This window comes from Microtus ochrogaster, linkage group LG3 (assembly GCF_000317375.1).
Source record: "Microtus ochrogaster isolate Prairie Vole_2 linkage group LG3, MicOch1.0, whole genome shotgun sequence".
Taxonomy (NCBI): Eukaryota; Metazoa; Chordata; class Mammalia; order Rodentia; family Cricetidae; genus Microtus; species Microtus ochrogaster.
The window spans coordinates 41,041,261-41,064,664 of record NC_022029.1 but is presented as its reverse complement, the minus strand read 5'-3'; the positions used below and the strand labels follow the sequence as shown (position 1 = coordinate 41,064,664).

The 23,404-nt window shown below is 40.4% G+C and overlaps 1 protein-coding gene across 1 annotated transcript in view; it reads right to left on the bottom strand.

Moving 5' to 3' along the window:
• The window catches only part of Pde1c (phosphodiesterase 1C), a 280,202-nt gene that overhangs the window by 8,584 nt on the left and 248,214 nt on the right, over positions 1-23,404 (bottom strand). The window contains exon 17 of the mRNA XM_026786001.1: positions 7,804-7,872. Within this exon, the coding sequence (XP_026641802.1) occupies positions 7,804-7,872 (69 nt within the window). The remainder of the gene's footprint in view (positions 1-7,803; positions 7,873-23,404) is intronic.

Here is a 23,404-nt window from a genome sequence, read left to right as displayed (position 1 = left end):
GTCATTCATAAGTGAATGCTCTGGCTTTCTTTTTCGATACTTCTTCATTCCATAGCCACTTCAGTCCTGTGTACCTGTTTCCTGGGGCAGAGATAATGTGTGCACACATTTGTATCTCCTGATATACCATAGTATTGATAACAGCTGGTGCTGAGAAATGTTTAAAAGAGTGAACTAGCTACTGTGCATCACACTCTGTAACCTTCATGAATGTTCTCTTTTAAAAAAAAATGACTCTCTTCAAATGTACACCAGCTGGCAAAGTTGTCAGCATCAACAGAAGCCAATATTTCTCCCTTTCTGCTTTCATACTTAAGAGTTACTCCCTATGCTTGCTTAAGAAGGACGTCAATGAGTTCATTCCTTCACAAACTTCAAGTCTAGGGAGGCAGCAAACCTGTGTCTATACAGGTGCTGCAACCACGGCTTCTGTCTTTAGATTTTGCTATAGCATGAAGGGCACTGAGGTAGAGTTCTCAAGCCCCTGTGGGGGGGTATGAAAGAAAATGGCCCCCCAAAGGGAGTGGCACTATTAGGAGGTGTGGCCTTGTTGGAGTAGGTGTGGTCTTGTTGGAGGAAATGTGTCACTGTGGAGGTGGGCACTGAGTTCTCCTATGTTCAAGCTGCTTCCAATGTCACAGTCTACTTCCTGTTGCCTACACATCAACATGTAGCAGCTCCTTCTCCAACACCATGTCTGCCTGCATGCTGCCCTGCTGCACACTGCCATGTTCTCTGCCATGATGAAATGGACTAAACCTCTGAAACTGTAAGCCCACCCCTCAAATAAATATTTTCTTTTATAAGAGTTGCCGTGGCCATGTGTCTCTCCACAAGCAGTACAGACCCTAAATAAGATGCCCTTCCTTGAAAAACTTGTGAAGAGGACAGAGCCACTGTATAAGGCTGGAAAATCAACTCTTTCCCTATTCAGACAAGAGCTACCTTCTAATACCTGGTGCTACTGTTTTTTAAGGTAAGAAACCCTCCCTCAAGATCATTTTTAGTTTCATTTTTTGTTCTCCCTTTGTCTGTCCTGGCACACAAAGTTCATGCTGCACACTGTGACAGATAAAGCTGTGCAAAGCCTTTTACTCAATTCTTCTCATCAATATGCAGATTTCTTCCTACCTGATTATTTAGGTTAAAAACGTAAGGCTAGTCAGTTACCTGCATGCACTTTGTCCATGCTAAACCATTTCAGAGGCCAATGAAGGGAAATTCTCCAGTTATACAGCTCTGAGTAACATAGCAAGACATAGAAGGAAGCCTTGACTCCGTCCATAGCAAGTGAGTGACAACTGCCAACCCTCACAGGGAACTTAGGGTGAAAGTTTGCAGCAGAATCAACAGTCATTTGGAATAGAATCCTTCACTCAGGAGCTTTGGGCCTTAAAGCCACAGGTGGGGAATGGATAATTACCTGCAGCCTTTGCCAGCAACAAATCCCTCAGGAATTTGAACATGCTTGATACTTGCCAAAGATGGCTTTGGGCAAGCTATTCAGGTGTCCTGATCTGTTAAAGAAGATGTTACTACTAATATCCTCAGAGATAACGTCAGGGTTAATCCATTTTATTAACTTAGCATTGTCCCTGATGTCTGTAAGTTTAAAATACATATAAAAGTACCTGACATTTTTTTTTAAAAAAAAAACTGTATTAGGGAAACCAAAAGCCACCAACTGAAGTTAAATATTCAATAACTTACAATACATGTAGATTTTGTTTAGGAAAAGAAATATAAGATTTCCATAATGTCTTCAGACCTTGAAGATGGTCAGGTCTCTTCCAAGGACGTTTCTGGATGGATGTTTTACCCGTAGTCTCCTGCAACAAGACATACATTAAAGTCATTGGGAGCTGGATAGCATTTGGCACAGAAACTCTCTCTACAGCAGGCAGCAGAATTGAGAAGCAGAGCCGTATCTACTGCGAGACTACTGTGCATGCCGCATTGTGTGCAAGGGGCAGTCAGCTATATCTGCATCAGCGACAGCTAGGTACTGTACCTGTCCTCTAAGATTGCTTCAGGAGGCACCTGGGAAGCTGCTCAGAGGTGACTGCTTTGGGTGGATAACAGTTAAGGCTGGTCGTTAACAACTCTGAGCTGTTGTTCCAGCAAGAGCCAACAGTTCCCCAGTTCTCCATCAGGGTGGATGTCCTTCACCCCTGAACACCATGAAGTTCAAAAATTCCATTGGGCAACAAACGAAGTAGGCGCTAGGAAAAACATGTCTGCATGTGCTAGTCTTTTCCACGGAAGAGCAACTCTGGCTAAGATGTGCAAGGGTTCCTGAGGATCAGGACCCCACTTGGTTTTCTTGTGCTGAAGCTGAAGAATGAGCCTTCAGAAACTGTGCAGTCCTTTGATGAAACAATCATTGCAGGCATCCGACAAGTAACCTCCAGAACTTCTAAAAGACTCAGCTCCTCATATCCCAACCATTCCCACAGGTTAGAAAGGGAAAATGTCAAAGGTTGAAGAGCGCATGTTAAACTAGCAACATGAATGACAACAGACACCACTGTTTTGTAAAACAGTCATAGTTTTATGTAAAATTGTATTTTAAATCTATGGAGAAGTATAAATGCTAACACAATAAGTACCTATCCTCTCCATACAGCTTAATAAGATCAGCGTTTTAAATATTTTTAAAGAGATTAAATGGGAGCAGAGAAAAATGCTCAGTGTGTAAAGTGCCGGCAGTACAAACCCGAGGACCTGAGTTCAGACTGTTAGCATCATTATAAAAAGCTAGATGTGGTAGATTATTCTTTTAACCCTAACTCTAGGGTGGCTTGCAGAGGGATGCCGAGGGCTTGGTGGCCAGCCATCCAAGCTAGTTTGTAAATTCCAGATTCAGTGAGAAATCCCATCTCAAAAAAGAAGGTGGGACTTGACAAAGAAGGAAATTCTGCATTTTGGGCCATTTCCTTTCTTCTCTCTGCCTACTGACTTCTTGCTTGTTCAGTTTTTCATTTGGATTCCTGTTCTCACTTCGACTGTTGTGCTGCAGTGACTTCTGGGATGCATTGTCAAGACCGGAAATTTCTCCTCATGGTTAAACACCTTGAATTCTTCGATCTGAATTCCATGCTGTTGGGGCCGGGTATAGGCCCTCTGCTTTAAAAACCCCATGCCCTGGGAAAGTCACCCTCTGCTCTTTACTCCTCAGCCACTGATGCCACTACCCACCTCATGTTTTTCTGTATATTTTTTACAGGCAGAATCATTGTCATGTGGCTTTTTGCGTCTGGCTTCTTCTGCGGAGCAAAATGTTCTCCCCAATCTTCAGATTGCACCAGGACTTCATTCATTCGGAATGACTGTGACATTTTGTCAAGTTATCCTTCAGGTACTGGAAAGGAGATAGTTTCCACGTTTGGACTACTATGGGAAATGTCACTGTAACCACATGGAAGCAAGGTATCCAATGAAATTTTGCTTTAATTTCTCTTGCTTATGAATCTAAAATTCCTGGGTCATTGATTACATAGAAGGTTTAACTCTTGCTTTGTTTTGGTTTTGGTTTGAGACAAGGCTTCTCTATGTAGCCTAAGTTGGCCTGGAACTTGCTGTGGAGTCTGGGCTGCTATCTAACACTTGCCCCCTCCCCCTGACTTTCTGTCCCATAGGTGCCAACTAACATGTACCAGGACACTTGGATACGTTTAACTTTTTAAGAAACTGTAAACATTTCCCAAAATGAGTTACTGAAGTTTCATTATATATTCTAGAAATTAACTCCTAATCAAACATATCATTTGCCCATATTTTCTCCCATGCTCTGGTTTGCCTTCTGACACAGTTGGTAGTCTTGTTGGCTATCCAACAGTCTGTTATTTTGATGAGGCCCAATTTACCTGTCACCTCTTGTGGTATCTCTCGAATTTGTGTGTCCTGTGCTTCCTTCCACTTTTCTTGCCCCCGTGGCAGTTCTGTGTAGAGTTTGTATTTACTTCCATTTGATCCCTTAAAATTTTCTGTCAGAGCATGGCTTAAGACAATACCTGGTTCTAAAAGCCCACAGTCATATTGGGAGAGTCAGAGATTCACTTCCAGTACTGACATTGGCTGTTTTTCCTTAGCTCCAGATCAGTAGCTCTGCCTAGTGTTCCAAACAAAGGCCAGCAGCAGGGATTTTACCCTTCTTGGACCCTGTCCTGTATTCTGACCAGGTCCCTCTCTGAATGCCTGCATCCCAGTGTCTGTTTGGGTTTTGTGAAGCACAGCTGTCCCACAGCATCTGTCCTGGGGTATCAGGTACTTTGTGTAATTCCCTTTGGTTTCTGGTTCCCAGAGCTGTTGGTCTCTTACACTGTCTTTCAAGACTTTAATTCATTTTTCTATTTTGTTTATCTCTGCGTGTGTTTAGAGCAGAGGATTATCTATCAAGGAATGAGCATCTCAGGTCATCCTGGCCAGAATTCACAAAAGGAGTCTCCTCATTTAATTACCTGCAGCTGATTGATGTAATCATGCTGAATTAAATCCATCCACGGCAATGGTGTTAATGCCTGAATCTTAAAATCTTCAACTAATTGCCCAATCAATGGTTCTTAAAGCTACTTTTTCTGGATATTAATGGTTTTCTATAACACAGTTATAATACCACTAAAAGCTCCTTTAAGTTGGAACATGAGAAGACACCAGTCCTATCTGAGTAGGTAGCCATAAAGCCATCTAAGCCAGAAGTAGGAAACATGTATAGTTCCTGAGGCAGAAGGGGCCAGAGAGAGCTGACGACTATAATTAGCAAGGTGGAGGCGCAATTTAGACAGAGTGCCTGGCATTGTGTCATGCATTTTGGGAGGTACCTACTTCACTCTGTATAAGCTTTGGAGACGGTCAGAGCTTAGAAGTTAAGTCTTTGGAAGAAGTTGAGACTGACAAACTCAGGTGAAAGACAAGGCTGCCAACATGGTGATTCACAGGCCATGTAACCCTAGCAAGCTGTTATGTTGTTCAGCACAGCAGGTCAGGTCACATCAGGATTGCATACTCTTATTGAGAGCCATGATGACCTCTGAGGTCTTTCCTGGCTCAAGAATGAGATAACTTTTCCAAGGATCATGATCATTTTCCCGTGGTGTTGCTGGGATGATGTTAGCCTCCTCCTAATGCTCTAAAATCTGAAATGTACCGCAGTGGGCACATTATAAGATGGTTTCTAGGCATAAAGGATGCTTCATTTCTAAGCAATCACAAACTAATCCTGAGGTTGCTCACTCCCTCACTTGTAGAAGCCTTGTGGAAATGGATAGGCATCTACCTATCACCTTGGCAGTCTGGGATCAGAAAGGAGTAAGATGGGCTCCACTGTGGAAAATGTCACCTGTCAACAGGTAAAAGCACTTTAAAGCAAATCATGGCCATGCGATATTGCCAGATATTTGATTATACTGGGCAAAGATGTGTCACTGTGACTGGTTTGAAAAGGAGCTAAAAAGCCAAAAGCTAAGCAGAGAGAATAGGTAAGACTTCTAGGCAAAGAGAGAAATTGGCACACAGAGGAGATACCAGTGAGATGCAGAAAAAGTTGGAAGTATAGAATGAAAAAAAAAAGGTAGAATGTACATTAAAAGGGTAGAACATAGTTTAAATAACATGGGTTAATTTAAGATATAAAAGCTGGCTAGGAAGAAGCCTAAGTTATAGGCCAAGATGCTATAATCAATAAGTCTCCATATCATTCTTTGGGATCTGGTTGGCAGGACAGAGAAAGACCCATCACAATGCAATATTAATTCTCACTAGATGGTTTGGAGAGAGCTGCAAAGGGAAATGCACCAAGGGACATTAGTTCCAGTAAGTCACAGAGGCAAGAAAATTCAAGGCTCCTTAGCCGACAATGACTGAATCTAGAGGTCAGGCCTGTAAAAGGAGCTATGGCACATAAACTGGAATACTTAGTCAATGTGGATTATTTTCCCTCTGACAAGAATATCACTAATTGTGAAGTGAGGTACTATTGAACCTACAAGCAAGAAAAAATGTGAGTTAAATTATGACACACCATGGCTCATATCCTGGATCAGGCCAGGTGGAGGGCAGGGTGGAGGGAGAGTACTGGAAAAATGACTGGAATTGGGAGCAATGGGTGAGGCAATCTGGAAATTTACTGCAAGGAAAACTCAATGGAATAATCATTTTTTAAGAAAGCCTAATTTCAGAGGGATTAGAATACAAGACAATATGCTTCTCACAATAGATGAAATATAGTAATTCCCCAAAGCAGAAACCTAAAAGATAATTTTGTATTAGCAAACAGGTATTTGTAAAAAGATAAAGGCAAAGAAAATGTGGATGAAATGTCATTTTTTTCGTCAAAATGATAAACCATGGAACATACTATTTAGCATTGACAAAAATACTAAAATGTGCACATTAATAATTTAAGTATAATAACAAATAAAAATTAATATTACTAAAGTGTATCTTGAAAAGAACCTAAGTATCTAGACAATCTTTACTAAGAATTTCTATCACAGGAATCTCACTCACTCCATACATAGACTCCAAAAATTTATGAACAAGAACATAACATGATTACAATAACATGCAAACTGTACAATGTAAAGTTGTCATTACACATGTAAGTAAACTGACAATCATAGACATATTAGCAAATTACCAAGATATTAATTTACTAACATGTAGAAAACCCCTTTAATATAATAGTAAATTTCAAGACCAGATCACAATCCCAGAGAACCTAGACAACAATGAGGACCCTAAGAGAGACATACATAGATCTAATCTACATGGGAAGTAGAAAAAGTCAAGATCTCCTGAGTAAATTGGGAGCATGGGGACCTTGGGAGAGGATTAAAGTGGAGGAGAGAGATAGGGAGGGAAGCATAGAAAAATTAGAGCTCAATAAAAATAAAAAATAGTAAATTTCAAAGAGAGAAAACAAAATTCTACATAAGATACAAATTGAATTCAAGAAAAATTGTATACGACCTAGAAGGAGAGGGGATCTTAGTAAATGGGCAACATTAGCAATAAATGGAATTTTTCCTTCCTGTAGTCTTTCCTATTACTACAAAAGAGTTTACACTGACCATGTTTACCTTTTACAATTTCACTTACTCAAAACAAGCTCCACTAAGATTAAAATTGCAATAAAAGTGTGTGTGTGTGGTTATATGTGCACTCAGAAAGACTAGCAGGTGCTTGCTTACCTTGCAGCTACAGATGATTATCATGAATGGATATTTCCCTTGGAGATGCTAGAAGGGATCTAGGTCATATACATTTCCGTATTTGCAACACTAGACCTTAACTGTATCTGCTATTAGTTATGACACAGTGTCAGAGGGTATTAAGGTTAGAGGTAGCATTTCTAATCCAAGATGAAGTAGCATAGTTGAGGTTGCAAAATTAACAGGACAAGGCTAGAGTTTGAATTCATATCTATCTATCTATCTATCTATCTATCTATCTATCTATCTATCTATCTATCTATCTATCTATCTACATGCCTTCCTATCTTTATCTCTCTCTGCCCATTAATTTTCCTTGTACTACCTGCCTCTCAGAAGTGGATACTTCATAGCCTTCCCAAGAGCACAGTTCCATTCTGTCCATTGCTAAGTGGAAGCAAATACGATTGTCTTGGAAACAATATGGCCACATCTGGAAGAAACTCACAAATAAAGGCAACAGACACCAAGCTTCCTGATAAGGTAGACTTGGACAGAGGCTCTGCTACAGGTGCTGTTCCCTACTCTTGAAGCCCTAGTGCTTTGTGTCATCCGTGGTAATTGAGATAATAGGGCAATGTCATTTACCTACCTGGCAAGGTAAGGCGACTTGTGGAACTAGTGCTTGGAGCAGGTGAGCCATGAGAACGCTTCTTTGTACCTGTAAAGAGGGCAGGTAATATAAGGAAAGAATAAGTGTGGGTCATCTGGGATGGGGCAGTGTGTATTCTATGGCACAGAGAAGTCTTTTGTGGAATTATACTCCGTACCTCTGGGTAGCAGCTTGGCATGATGGATGCAAATGCTCTCGAGCAGACCACCTCAGTAGTAGTATGGAGTCTTCCCAAACGTGTTGTTTCCACAGATTCCAATTTCAGTGTTCTAAAGTGGAGCCTATCTTTAAGCTATTTTTATTTTTATAACCCCCAGGTAGTTATAATATGCCTGTAGGGTAATAATCACCAGTTGGGAAATGGAAAGTTTAGGATTCAGAACTGAGGAATCTGGGGTTTTGAACCTGTTTTAGCTATATCCTTTCCCTGCTCTCAGATCTTAGGTTGTGAATGGGATCTGTCTGAGTCTCAGATCTTCACCTGGAAATGAGTCAAGTAACAACAATATCCAAGTGTTCTGGCAAGGCAAAGTGTGTACTCAGAAACTGTAGGTCAACACTTAGGTTACAATAGTGGGGTTCTGGAGCATCCAGAAGATGGTGACTAACTCTCATTAGGGATTTATCTTTCTTTATATAAACAGCTGAGCACATAGTGAAGAGATGAAGAGGCAGCCTTCAGAATGAGGTGGGAAAAAAAAGAGCAACCGAAAGGATAAAACAAAAGGAGACAGAGTTGTTCAGCAAAAGAAGACATTTCTCACATGCATACATCTTACACATGTACACGTACATAAAAATTTACACACCTATATGTGCACGTATATTATATAGTTACAAATGTTATTTGCTCAGATTTTTTGTTACTTTATTTTGTCATCCATATTGTGGAGAAAGTGACATGGAAGCCCAAAGCCAGCAGCAACCTCTATGATAATCCCTTCAATGGGTTGATAGAAGTGAAAAGAGAATTATACAATGTTTTACTGTGTAACTCATGCTTGTTTTGACCTCAGTATTTTCTTCTGTCTTAGTCTCCTGTGCACTGTGTTATAGGCAAGTCACATCTTGTAAGACCAGAAAAAATCAAGTATATACATAAGTCAATGTTATCATTTGATGAGTTCCTGCAATTGCCCAATATCTTAGCCACTTTTCTACTTCTATAGCAGAACACCACAACTACGACAAGTTATAGAAGAATGCATTTCATTTGGCTTACAGTTTCAGAGCATAAGAGTCCATAATGGAGGATCAAAAGCATGGAAGTGGGAAGAGCTGATAGTTCACATCTTAATTCACAAGTAGGAGGCAGAGAGAACACTGGGAAGGCATAGGTCTTTACAAACCTCAATATCACCTTACTGGGCCCTCCACCCAGCCCCAAAAGATTTCTATTAAGCAGGCCCAGACCACACAAACCAGAACACGTAAGTGACATGTCTGCCAGTGGAACTGTATTCCTCACTGTATCTAGCCCCTCCCCCCATCCCTCGCCCAGGCCCACACCATCTCAGTTAGTTCCTGACCCTGATGCTGCTGTGCCCTGTCCCTAACCCCAGAGGACTTGTGCCACTGAGGTACAGACCACACCAGCCACAACCTGTGGGTGACCCTCCTGTCCTGTGGCCTGCCCCCTCCTATCTCAGCACTAGCACTGCTGCTGAGCCCTGCTCCAAACTCCAGAGGAATCCCACTGCTCTAGTGTAGCTCTTACCAGTGGACAAGCAGATAAGTGACCCATCTGCCAGCTGGACTGCGGCCACCCCTGGATTATGCTCCCCCAAGACTCATACTACTGCCCAACCTCTCCCAAATCATCATCTTCTCTGTGGCCAGCCCTTAGGCCTAGACTCAGTCAACATCATTTGGAGAACAGATGCCATATGCCCACATACAGTCCAGACAAGTCAGAAGCATCTCTGCTTGAGTCAAGGATGGTCCACTAGGTACACAGAAGATTTTGGCTTTATTGGAGATAAGGCCTCCAGATCTAGAGACCCAAGAAGACTTTGGCTTTACCAAAGACCAAAATGAATCAAGGGACCCAAGGTCCTCAAAACTCCAGTAGAAACACCCCACTGGACCTGAAGGCTGACCAATAACTAGAACTTACCAACAACAAAATAATAGGAATTAACAATCACTGGTCTTTAATATCTCTCAATATCAATAGACTCAATTCACAAATAAAAGGAAACAGACTACCAGAATAGATTAAAAAAAACAAAATAGGATCCATCTTTCTGCTGAATACAAGAAACACAACTCAACTTCAAAGACAGACATTGCCTCAAAGTAAAAGGTTGGAAAATATTTTCCAATCAAGCAGACCTAAAAAGCAAGCTGGTATAGTTATCCTAATATCTAACAAAATAGAGTTCAAGTCAAAATTAATCAAAAGAGATGGAGAAGCAATTTCATACTCATCAAAGGACAAATCCACCAAGATGATGTCTCAATTCTGAACATCTATGCTTCAAATAAAAGGATATCAACATTTGTAAGCTTAATTCACATATCGAAGCACACACTATGAGTGGGAGACTTCAACCAACACTCCACTTTTACCAAAAGGAAGATCATTCAGACAGAAACTAAACAAAGAAATAACAGAACTAACAGATAAAATGACTCAAATTGACATAAAAGATATCTTCATTTCACACAAACACAAAAGACTATGCCTTCTCCTCACCTCATGGAACCTTCCCCAAAGGTCATGTACTTGAGCACAAAGTGAGTCTTAACATATATAAAAAATGGAATAACCTTCTGTATCTTATCATATCATCAGGGATTAAAGTTAGAGAACAACAACAACACAAACTATAGAAAGCCTACAAACTAAAGGACACTGAACAATCCCTGGGTCAAGGAAAACTGAAGATAGAAATGAAAGACTTCCTAAAAGTCAATGAAAGTGAATGCACATCATATTGAAACTTATGGGACACAATGAAATCTACAGTAAGAGGAAAGTTCATAGCACTGAGTGCCTACATAAAGAGTTTGAGAAAATCTCATACTAGTGACTTAATGAAGCATCTGAAAGCTCTAGAACAAAAAGAAGTAAATGCCCCAAAAGGAGTAGACACAGGAAATAATCAAACTGAGGGCTGAAATCAATAAAATAGAAAAATAGAAAACAGTGAAGTAAAGAGCTAGTTATTTAAGAAAATCAACAAGATGGACAAACTTTAATCCAAACTAATAGGCAGAGAGAGAATATCCAAATTAACAAAATCAGAAATGAAAAGAGGGACATAACAACAGACACTGAGGAAAATCAGACAGTAACTAGGTCATATTTTAAAAACCTGTACTCTACAAAATTGGAAAATCTAAAAGAAATGAAAAAATATTGATAGATACCACATACCAAAATTAAATCAAGACTAGGTAAACAATGTAGATAGACCTATAACCCCTGAGGTAAAAACCCCATGATCATTAAAAGTCTTCCAACAACAACAACAAAACCCAGAGTCAGATGGTTTCAGTGCAGAATTCTAAGCAGACTTTCAAAGAAGTGCTACTACCAGTACTCCTGAAATTATTCCACAAAACAGAAACAGAAGGGACATTGCCAAATTGTTTTATGAGGCCACAATTACCCTGACACCCACACCATACAAAGATGCAGCAAAAAAGAGAATTACACACTAATTTCCCTCATGAACATTGATTCAGAAATACTCAGTAAAACACTGGCAAACCGAATCCAAGAATACATCAAGAAGATCATCCACCATGATCAAGTGGGCTCCATCTCAGAGATATGGGGATGATTCAACAAACAAAAATCTGTCAATGTAATCCACCACATAAACAAACAGAAAGAAAAAATACCACACAATCATCTTATTAAATGTTGAAAAAGTCTTTGACAAAATCCAACACCCCTTCATAATAAAAGTTTTGGAGAAACCAAAGATACAAGGAATATATCTAAATATAATAAAAGAAATATGCAGCAAGTCAACAGCCAACATCAACTTAAATGGAGAGAAACTAAAAGCAATTTCACTAATGTAAGGAACAAGATAAGGCTGACTACTCTTTCTACATCTATTAATAACACTCGAAGTTTTAGCTAGAGCAGTAAGACAACAAAAGGAGATCAAGGAATACAGATTGAAAAGGAAGCAGTCAATGTTCTGCTCTTCACAGAAGATAGGATAGTATACAAAAGTGACTTCAAAAATTCAAACCAGAAAAATCCAACAGCTGAGAAACACCTTTAGCAAAGTTGCTGGATGCAAGATTTACTAAAAAGAAATATCAGTAGTCCTTTTATATACAAATGATAAAAGGGCTGAAAAAGAAACTAACTTATCACTAAACAACCAAGTGAAAGACTTTTATGACAAGAACTTCAAGTTTTGGAAGAAAGAAATTGGAGAAGACATCAGAAGAAAGGAACCTTCTCCTTTGCTCATAAATTGGTAGGATTAACAAAGCAAAAATGGCCATCCTACTAAATTCCCTTCAAAATTCCAACACAATTTTTTACAGACCTTGAAAGAATAATACACAACTTCATATGGAAAAAACAAAACAGAACAAAAGCAACCCCCATGATAGCTAAAACAATTCTGTAGAATAATTGAACTGCTGGAGATGTCACCATCCCTGATTTCAAGCTCCACTACAAAGCTATAATAATAAAAAAAAAAACCCAGCATACTATTGGTATGAAAAACAGACAGGTGGATCAATGCAATCAAATCAAAGACTCACACATAAATCCACACACCTATGGACACCTACTTTTTGAAAAAGAAGCCAAAATTATACAATGAAGGAAAGAAAGCATCTTCAACAAATTGACCTGGAATAACTGGATGTTGATATGTAGAAGGATTCGAATAACACCTGGAGTAGATGGGAGAGTTGGCCCTGTGGTTATAAGAATGGGAGAGCTGTCCCTCATCTCCACTAGCTAGGACACATGCAAGAGCAGGCCCCTCACCTTGCCTAGGCAACACAATGGAGTCAACCCCGTTGCCACAGGTATGCATGAACCAGCCCCAAAGTAGTGAACAAGGAAGAGCTGTCCCTATCACCCATCTGTCCTATTGCAGCATGGGTGAGGGAGAGTTGCCCCCATCCTCCACTCCTATCAAGGCCTAAGACAGGTGTGAGAACAGGTTCTGAGGTCACAAGAACAGGAGTGCTGTCCTGTCGCCCACCAGTTGTAACACTTGGGAGAGAAGGCCCTGCACCTCACCTAAGCAATTCAATAGAACCAGCCTTGTTGGCAGAGGTGTGAGTGAGCCAACTCCAAAGTTGCAAGCATTGGAGAGCTGACCCCACTAGTCTTCTATCATGTGGTGGTGTGGGAGGGTGAGGATGGCCCCCTTATCTCTGCCTTACTGCCTGCAACAGATGAGAGAGCTGGCCCTGCCCCTCTTCAGCTGCAGCACTGGGGAAAGGAGTCCTATACCTATCCTGGGCAACACGATAGAGCTGGTCATAATGGTGTAGGTGTGAGAGAACCAACCCTGAGGATGTGAAAACAGGAGAAATGGACCCACTCCTGGCTCATTGCTGCAGAGCTGAATTAGCTAGGGCAATGCTGGAGAGCTCACCTTGGTGGCAAGGATAGGAAAGGACAGGCAGGCAGGCCAACCCTACAGCTGCCCAGAACTAGGGTTATGACTTGGCTGACCTCAACATCCACCCCACCTATGATCTGCTGGAGCACATGAAGGGACCTGACGTGCAGACTTGAAGCTGAAGGATCTCCACAACATAGGCAACAAGAGAATATCCAAGAGGAGCCCTAATGAGGACCCAGCACTATTAATACACTATTAATGTAGCAGAAACCAGAGACCTAGAACCAGACCAATGACTCTTTGCAATAAATTCTTGCAATTAAAGACATGTGAACAAAGGGGTTTCCTGCATGACTTACTGTGTCACACTACAGCTTCTGTGACAAGTTTTTAAACTTTTATCTCACTCTTTTCCCTTTTTTTCTCTCAAATTTTGTTTCATTTTAGGGGGAGTACAGGGGCAGAGGGTGGATGTGAAGGGATGGGGAAATGAATGGAATCAAGATACATGATTTAAAAAATACAAATAAAAATAAAAAAGAAAGAAAATAGAAGAATGCAAATAGCTCCATATCTATCACCCAGCACAAAAGTTAAGACCAAACGGACAAAAGAATTCAATATGATTCTAGTTACACTGAATCTGATAGTAGAGAAAGTAGGGAATAGCTTTGAATACTTTGGCAAAGGAGACAACTTCTGAACAGAACACTAGCAGCACAGACACTAAGAACAACAATTAATGCATGGGACCTCGTAACACTAAAAAGCTTCTGTCAGGCAAAGAGCACTTTCAATAGGACAAAATGGCAGCCTACAAAATAGAAAAAGATCTTCACCAAGTCCACATCCAACAGAGGGACGATCTCTAAAATATATAAAAAAAAACTCAAGAAACTAGATATCAAGAAACCAAACAATCCAATGTAGTGATACTTCATTTGTATTTTAGTAAATAAAGCTTACCTGAAGTTCAGAGAATAAAACAGCCTCACTGAACAGTCTTACAGACCAGGCAATGGTGACACACAACTTTAATCTCAGTAGCAACACGAGTTGACATAGAAACCTGGCGGTAGTGGTGTATGCCTTTAATCCCAGCACTATAGAGGAATATAAGACTTGAAAAGACAGCTCTCATACACAGTCTCATTCAGAGATTTCTGGAGGCAAAATCACCAATTTGAACCATTTTGGTAAGAGCCAGTGGCTAGCTGCTTTGCTTTTCTGACCTTCAGGTTGAACTCAAGTTTCTGTCTCTGTGTTTTTAATCATGCTACAATTCAACTTTTAACATGTGGTACTGACCTAAACAAAGAATTCTCAACATAGTAATTTCAAATGGCAGAGAAACACTTAAAGAAATGTACATCATTCTTAGCCATCAGGGGAAGGCAAATTAAAATGACTCTGAGATACCATCTTACACAAATCAGAATGACTAATATCAAGAACACCAATGATAACTTCTGCTGGAGAGGATGTGCAAACTTGTACAGGCACTTTGGAAATAAATATAGCAGTTTATCAGAAAACTGGGAATTAATCTACCCCCAAGACCGTGCTATACCAATCTTGGGCATGTTCCCAAAGGATGATCAATTATACCACAAGGACACTTGCTCAACTATGTTCATAGAAGCTTTATTTATAATAGTCAGAACCTGAAAACAACGTAGATACCCTTCAACCAAAGAATAGATAAATAAAATATGGTACATTTACACAATGGAGTATTACTCAGCTATTAAAAACAATGACATTCAGAAATTCAAAGGCAAACGGATGGGACTAGAAAAAAAATCATACTGAGTGAAGTAACCCAGACCCAGAAACATAAACTAATTATGTACTCAATCTTAAGTGGATATTAGCTCTATAGTAAATTATAACCATGCTACAATCCACAGACCTGGAGAATCTAGTTAACAAGGGTGACCCAAAGGAAACACATGGATCTCCCTGAGAAGGGGAGATAGAAGAGATGTTCTGGGTGAACTCGGCGTGAGTGGGAATGGGAACTTTATGGATTGGGTTGGAGGTAAGTGGAGGGGGGAACAGTACTGAAATAGATAACTGGAAAGGGGGGACATTTCAGGGTCAGGTAGAAATCTGATGCCAGGGAAACTCCCAAGTCCCTACATCTTCAACGATCACCCCAGCTAAGTATTCTAGCAATAGTGAATGGGTAACATGGACCGGCCATCTCCTGTGATCAGATTGGAGACTACCCCAACTGTCATCAGAAAGGTATCATTCAGTAACTTATAGAAACAGATGCAGAGACCCACAGTCAAACTCAGGGAATCTTGCTGAATAAAGTAAGGAAAGATTGTAGGGGCCAGAGTGGTCAAGGATATCACAAGAAAACCCACAGAAACAACTAACCTGGCTTTTAGGAACTCACAGAGTCTGAACCAGCAAACAGGGGACTTGAATGTGACTGACCTAGGCCCTCTACATGTATGTGACAGTTTTGTAGCATGCTATACTTGTGGGACTCCTAATAATGGGAGCAGAGACTGTCTCTAATGCTTTGGCTTGCTCTTGAGAACCTATTCTCCATTCTGGATTAGCTTGCTCAGCCTTAATGCTTAGTCTTAACTGTAACTTGATATCCCAAGCTTTGTTGATACCCATGGAAGGCCTGCCCCTTTCTGAACAGAAACATATGAAGAATTGGTTGAGATGGACTGGATGGGATGGAAAGGAGGTAAGGGGAGGGAATGGAAGAATTTTATTTGTGGTAAAATATAAAATAATAGAGATGGGTTAATTTTAGATGTAAGAGCTACCTAGCAATATGCTTAAGTAATTTTCCAAGCAGTGTTTTAAATAATATAGTTTTTGTGTGATTATTTCAGGACTAAGTGGCTGGGAACCAACAAGAAGCCTCTCTCCCTCCAATAAATTGGCACCTATGTAGCCAACCAAAATCCAAGCAAAACCTGAGAAAGGTTTAAAAGGAATCCTAGACACAAAAGAACAGATTTAAGCAGGGTTTGGTAGCAGCATTTTCCTGGCTAGGCTCTTTTTGCTAGAAGTACTCAGAGGCATGGCTCCTTTAAGAGAGGTTTTCTTGGTGCCACAGCAGCCGAAAAAAAGCTGCAGTTTTAAAATGCTGGCTTTCTGGGCCATGCTGCCTGCATGACCTCTGGCTCTTTCAGGAGGTTGAGCATTTAAATGGGGTTTGTGGACAGCATGCTGCAAGTTACTTGGTAGCAGCATGGGTCAATCAGAGTTGCAATGGTGAGTATGGCTGCCACCTGGCAGTCTCAGGCAATAAATGGATTTCCACCATGTTGGACTGTGTCAACCAGGTAGAGTCATATATATCCTAGTAATGATGCAGCTTAAGTTTTAAGAAGTGCTTAGCATTTTAAGAAGTGCTCCTGGACAGTAAAGAATTACAGATACACAATAGGACAGATTCAGATGTAAAAGACCTTTAAATGGGTCACAGTGTTGGATAAATATATGTAGGCTTGGGAGAGAGAAGAAATAGAGAGTCATAAAAGGAAATAAATGGTTTATTAAAAAATAAAACAAAGTCTTTAAAGAGACAGAGTAAGACAGTCATAGAATAAAGGAGTAAAGATAATAGAATAAATATTAAAAAGTAATGAGTAAGAAAAGCCATATAAAGATGCAATATGTAAAGAATGTCTGGATTATGAATCTAATTGTGATTTCTTTGAATTTTTTGACTGTGAAGGAACTAAGTACAGAGAGACATTTTATTTTATGGGCTGCTAAGATAAACCACATATATATTTTAAAGGTATCTTGATTTCAAAATATGGATCTAAGGATATGCTCCTTTGGAAAAGAGGTTCTTCTTTTGTTTCCACAGAGGATGAGAACCTGTGGATTGCTTCCAGACTAATATGGCTTGATAGACCATGAACCCCTGAAAGGATGCTGTGAACACCTACCAAAAATTACTTCAACCAGCTGCTGACTGAGATGAACCTAGAACACAGGATATACCATGAAAGACCTGATTAACAGTGACCCCAATCAGCAGAAAGTAGTCTAGAGAATTAAGCCCATATTCCCAAATATTGTTTACAAATGTTTCTTTACATTTAAAGGGAATATTCTATAGAGATTTATATTTGTATGAATATTGCTCTATTAATACAAGTTTTGTTGAATTTTGTTATATGTATATTTCTGCTCTTGATTAAAGTATTGTGTTTGTACAGCTCATTTAAAAATGTAATGCATAATTAAGAAATATAGGTTAATGGTCATCTATAGTAGTCAAGCTTGTAGTCATGTTAGTTAGGTTTTCTAGATATACAGAGATATATTTCAGTTAGATAGATATCCTTCAAATCTTTCAGAGACCTTCAGAATATGGCATTTAAAATGTTTAAATTATTAACTCAATACTTTTCATGACAATGAGACACATCTGCTCCTGGCAGCACCAATTACTTCAAGAGGAAGATGGGCACTGAAGACGCTCCTTATGGCGTCTGTTAGCCATTTGGGCAAGAAACTGCTCTTGCCTGGACTGTTTGATGTTATACTGTGTGAGCTGGACATGCAGGACCCACAGAAAAATAACTGACCCACAGACAAATAACTGCTGAACTTGTCTAAAGGTGAGATGGTCCTTCAGGGTTCCTGCTTCATGAAAGAGCCTGCCACACATTCTACAGGACACAGAAGAAAGTGACTGACAAACTGCCAATATAGGCAGAAATATCTTTGAAATTCCCTGCTTCATGGACAAGTCTGCTGGATACTATGGACCTGTAGGCTGAAGATGGATGCCTCAACAGTACAGAAGAATTTTGGGTGACTGTCCAGGCAGTGAGATGTCTCTGTCAATTCTAGAGTTTTGGAAGTTGCTTACAATGGACTTTCAATCTACATAGGTAATATTATATCCCGGGTTCTTTGGTGGAGTTGAAGAATTGATAGTTATAGTTTTCCTTAGTTATAATTTTAAAAAAGTAGCTATAAATATTGTAACTATAATTCTTACTTGATGTTTTGTTATATGTAATTTTACTATGTTGAAGATAAAGCCTTCCTTTTCATTTAAACAGAAAAGGGGAGGTAATGTGGGATTCCCCTCTGTATGTTGTGAATATCGTTGGTTAATAAAAGAACTGCTTTGGTCTATAGTAGAGCTATAGGGGAACAGAGATAGGCAGGGAAAACTAAACTGAATTCTGGGAGAAAGGAGGCAGCAGCAGAGAAAAACCATGTAACCCTGACAGATAGCAGAACCTTGCGGACCAAGAGCCTCATGGTAAAATATAAAACAATAGAGATGGGTTAATTCTAGATGTAAGAGTTAGCTAGCAATACACTTAAGAAACTAGCCAAGCAGTGTCTTAAGTAATATACTTTCTGTGTGATTATTCTGGGGCTAAGTGGCCGGGAACCAACAAGTGTCCTCTCTCCCTCCAACAGCAGATCTCATTATAAATAGTTGTGAGCCACCATGTGGTTGCTATAAATTGAACTGAGGACCTCTGGAAGAGCAGCCAGTGCTCTTAATCTCTGAGCCATCTCTCTAGCCCCTCATCTTTTTCCTCTTGCTAATGCCATTTCAGGTTTAACTAGAACTTGATCATCTTGATGGAGAATCCCATGGGAAATTCCCAACTCTACTCTGGAAACCCATGGTCAAAATGCTCTAACTTCGCTTAGCATCTATTAAACTGTCTGCTGTGTAAACCTCCCCCTTCAACCAACCACTTATCATAGCTTTTATTTTTCTTCTTGCTTACACAAACCTCCCCCTGAAGCTGCAGATTTAGACACCAGTATGCGGTTTTGTCTTTAAAAACCCCCTGCTTTAAATGCTTGGGAATGCCCTTAGGTTCTTAATGACTAAGTATAATCCCAGCTGGTTGGAATAAAAACTTTCAGTTGGCTATAACTGTGTCTGAGTGGTTATCTCTTGTGAGATCCCCATACAAGAGGCAGGTCACTGTTACAGTTTGCACAGGTCATATCTGGGTGAGATTAATAATTACTTTTTTCCTCCAGCAGCATGTATGGTACCTTCCATCACTATGAAAGACATTCAATAAAGGTGAAGCTTCTAGTTGATTATCAGCTCAATTTCTCCATGCTCTATGACATAAGTATGTGGTGTCTTCAGCAATAGGATCTTACCTTTAGGTTGTGGAGGGTAGCCAAAAGTTTTGACAATAAACCATTATTTTTGGAAGGGTCTATAAGATCCTTTAAGCCAACAATTCAAATGATGTAATCCATTCACAGTATTAGTGGTTTTATTTGGTAGCATATTCTGGGTATTTTCTCACCCATTACATGGTGAGGTGGGACAGCCCCAGGCTGTGGCTCATTTAGCCCAGTCCTGGGCATCTCACTAGACTCTGCCTAGTGGCAGCAGCTGGAGAAACCATGATCTGCAAACTTGTTCATTTCATTGTCCAGGTACCTTCCTCCTGAAGGGCCTGACCGTCTATCATGGCTTCTCAGAGGCTACCTATCTCCTGTGAAAATCACTGGCAGCTCTAGACAAGCAGCAAATATCCACAGGCATGGCCAGAAATGCTGTGTAATCCTTGCCCCCGGGCAACAAACCCTACATATGGCTCAACAGGAACCCTCACATCCACAGTGACAATAACTGACCCTAAACAGCAGGGAGAGGAAGTTGAGGGCCATGACCCAACTATATAAGAGGACTGACTGCATTTTTTTTTTAATGTGTAAGACTTTGGGACTTTGGATTTGGAAAGCAGTTAAATGCTATAAGTATGACTTAATGGACCCTCCTAGTAGAAGCTTGGAAGACAGTAGTGTTGAGAGCAGGGAGTCCCTTGCATGGAGGCTCAGAGAGGCCATTGCCTGAAGCGTGAAAGCGAAGCTTTGACTGTATTGGAGACCCCAAAATGTTGAAAGTGCCAGAGCTGGGGGTTGTCTGCTGAGAGCTTCAGAAAGGGAATGGAAAGCAGTCCAAGAAAGAATTGTGTTGTTGTCAGCAGAGCTGGAAGGAGCGGGAGATCTAAGTGCTTGTATCTGAGACTCTGGACTTTAGACTTTTAAACAGTCTGGAGACCATGAAATACTGGAGACTTTTGAAGTTGAACTAAAAGCATTTTGTTTTCTGATATGGCTACAAGCCTATGGGGGCCAAGGAATGAATGAAATATTACAGGTTAAATGCGAATAATCCCACAGGTTCATATATTTGAAGGTCTGAGTCCCTATTGTCACTACAGTTTTTTCAATCTTGGTGAGACTTACGATCATAATGCTGTATCTAAAAATCTGAGCCCTTGTGGCAGTTTTAATATAACTGGGCCTCATAATCTCATAGGGAGTGGCACTTATTAGGAGGTGGGGCTTTGGTGGAGTGGGTATGGCCATATTGGAGAAAGTGTGTCACTATGGGGGAGGACTTTGAGGTCTCTTCTCACGCTTCACTCAGTGTGACAATCAGTCAGTCCTGTTGCCTCTGAGGCAAGATGTAGAACTCTCGGCTTCAGCATCACATCTGCCTGCAGCTGCCATGCTCCGTATCCTGAAAATAATGGACTGAACCTCTGAAACTACAAGCAAGTCACCTCAGTTAAATGTTTTTATTTATAAGAGTTGCCATGGACATGGTGTCTCTTCACAGCAATAGAAACCCTAACTAACACAGCCCTTTAAGCAGGAATGCAAATTCGATGTGCTGAGCCGCCCGGCTCTTTGAGAATGAATACTCAGGAAAGAAACCATTTTGAGCTGTCAGGGAGAGCCATCTTTCTCCTGAGCCACTGATGGGCTTTGACCTCACCGATGATATGGATTTTTAAGTGATTTCTGCCCATATATATTCAGGTTTCCAAGAAACTCAGATAGAGTTTACAACTTATTGCTGAGAACTGGGGAGGCTACGCAATCACACATAAAGAAAATGCCATGGTTTATTAGGCTATTAGTTTTACTTTATACCTCCACTTTTCTTCTGATTTTTCTTTTTTTCTCCCCTCTAGTACTCTCATGCATATATGTTCATTGTGCAAGCACACATGTAAACATGGAGAGAACAGCCTTGGGTGTTAGTCCTCTGTCACTGTTTGCTTTGGCTTTAGAACAGAGTGTCTCAGCAGTCTGGAATTCATTGGGTAGGCATAGTGGTTTGAATGATGACAGCTCCCCATAGTTTCTCATGTTTGAATGTTTGGTCCCTTGGTTAGCTGAACTGCTTGGGAAGGATTAAGAGCTGTGGCCTTGTTGGAGTAGGTATGGCCTTGTTATAAAAAGTGTATCATTAGAGGTGAGGTTTGAGGTTTCAAAAGCAGGTATCTGTATCTCTCGGGATATAGAAGCTTCAGCTATTGCTCCAGTGGCACACCTGTCTGCTTCCTGACCTGATGGTCATGTACTCGACTACCCTCAGGAATCATAAGAACCAAATTAAATGCTTTCTTTTACAAGCGTTTCTTTGGTCGTGGTGTCTCTTCACGCCAATAGAAGACTCAGACAGTAGGCTAGGCTGAGTTCCACCTATCCTCACCTCTCAAGTCCTGGGGTTTAAAGCATGGACCATACCATTTAGCTCATGCCATTATGTTTTCAGGGTGAGCATTGTCCACCTGGGCCATCCATCTTCTCATCTTTTACTCTGCATTTTTAAAGAGTGCATTCAATTTATAAAACTTTAGAATTCTCAGCTATTTCATAAGTGGTTAAAAAATATCAAAGAATAAGTAAGCATACGGACACAAACTTTTTTTTCATTTTCTCCAACTATTATGCTTTAAAAATATCAATTTCAGGACAAGATTTTGATGGTCATGTAAGAGTGTTTTGTAGACACTGAGGTGTAGTAGTGTTCATTCCTGTTTGGTTTTTATTCTAAAGGAATCGTGTGTGTGTGTGTGTGTGTGTGTGTGTGTGCAATAATGCAATGCACAAATGCAATAGAAATGCGTCATCTTTGGGAAGTGTGAACTCAAAGGCCAAGAATTAAACTGCCCTTGATCTACAGTGAATGTTTAGAGAGTAAACAATATAATCAGTCAGCTCAGGCCAGAAACGTCACAGGGGCAGCTTATGTGACAGGTGTCTTTTGACAAACAAACAGCTTTCAGATATTTCAAATTAATGTTCTTGGCTAGTTCAGCCAAAAGGCAATGAGTCCAATTATTCAGGAGACTGGGAAGGGGACAGAGATGGAAGTGACAGCCAAGGCTGCCACCCACAAGATGAACACACACACACACACACACACACACACACACACACACACACACACACGACAGGACAGCCTGAGGCTAGTGAGAAATCCATGTGATTTGTAACTGAACTCAAACAACTCATATCCTTTCCCCAAAATAGTGTAGCATGGCCACACAGGCCTGCTGTGAAAAGAAGGTTTTAAGAACCTCTGAGTCCAAATACCATCATTATAAACAGTCTGATAATAGCAGCATTGTTATAAACACAACCAGACCCCAGAGCACAGCGTAAGTATAGGAAGGTCAGGGCGGGAAAGGATGTTGACATAGTGGACATTTTAAATCAATTTATTTTAGCATGTTATAAATGCCTGCCATTTATCACAGTCATAACTTTCTGGTCAGTCTTGCTAAGTATATCTGCTGACATCTTTGTGTCCCATTTGGCCTATGGTAGTGGGCTGTTCTCTCAGAACAAATGATCACTTGTGCCATTTTACGTCCTAAAAGAAAGGGCATAAGGCTCTCCTTCTAGTTGAGGAATCACTGAGAGTCTGGAAGATCTCAAAGCGAGCTTCCCAAAGGGTTTTCCTCTAGATGGATAGTCCCAGAGCTCAAACCTGCAGGGCTAAGTGTACTGTTCCCACAGCACAGCCTCAGTTTTGTTTGTTCTGCTGAGACTTGACTGTCTGCTCATCACAAAGAACCAAAAACAAGAGCTCTTTACACATCAGCGTTTTATGTTGTTGAAATATAAGCTTTTTAACACTTGAATGTGCTCTAGCATTAGACATGTCCACAATATGTACAATCTTTGACCTATAACTGAACATCTTGAAATTTGTTCAC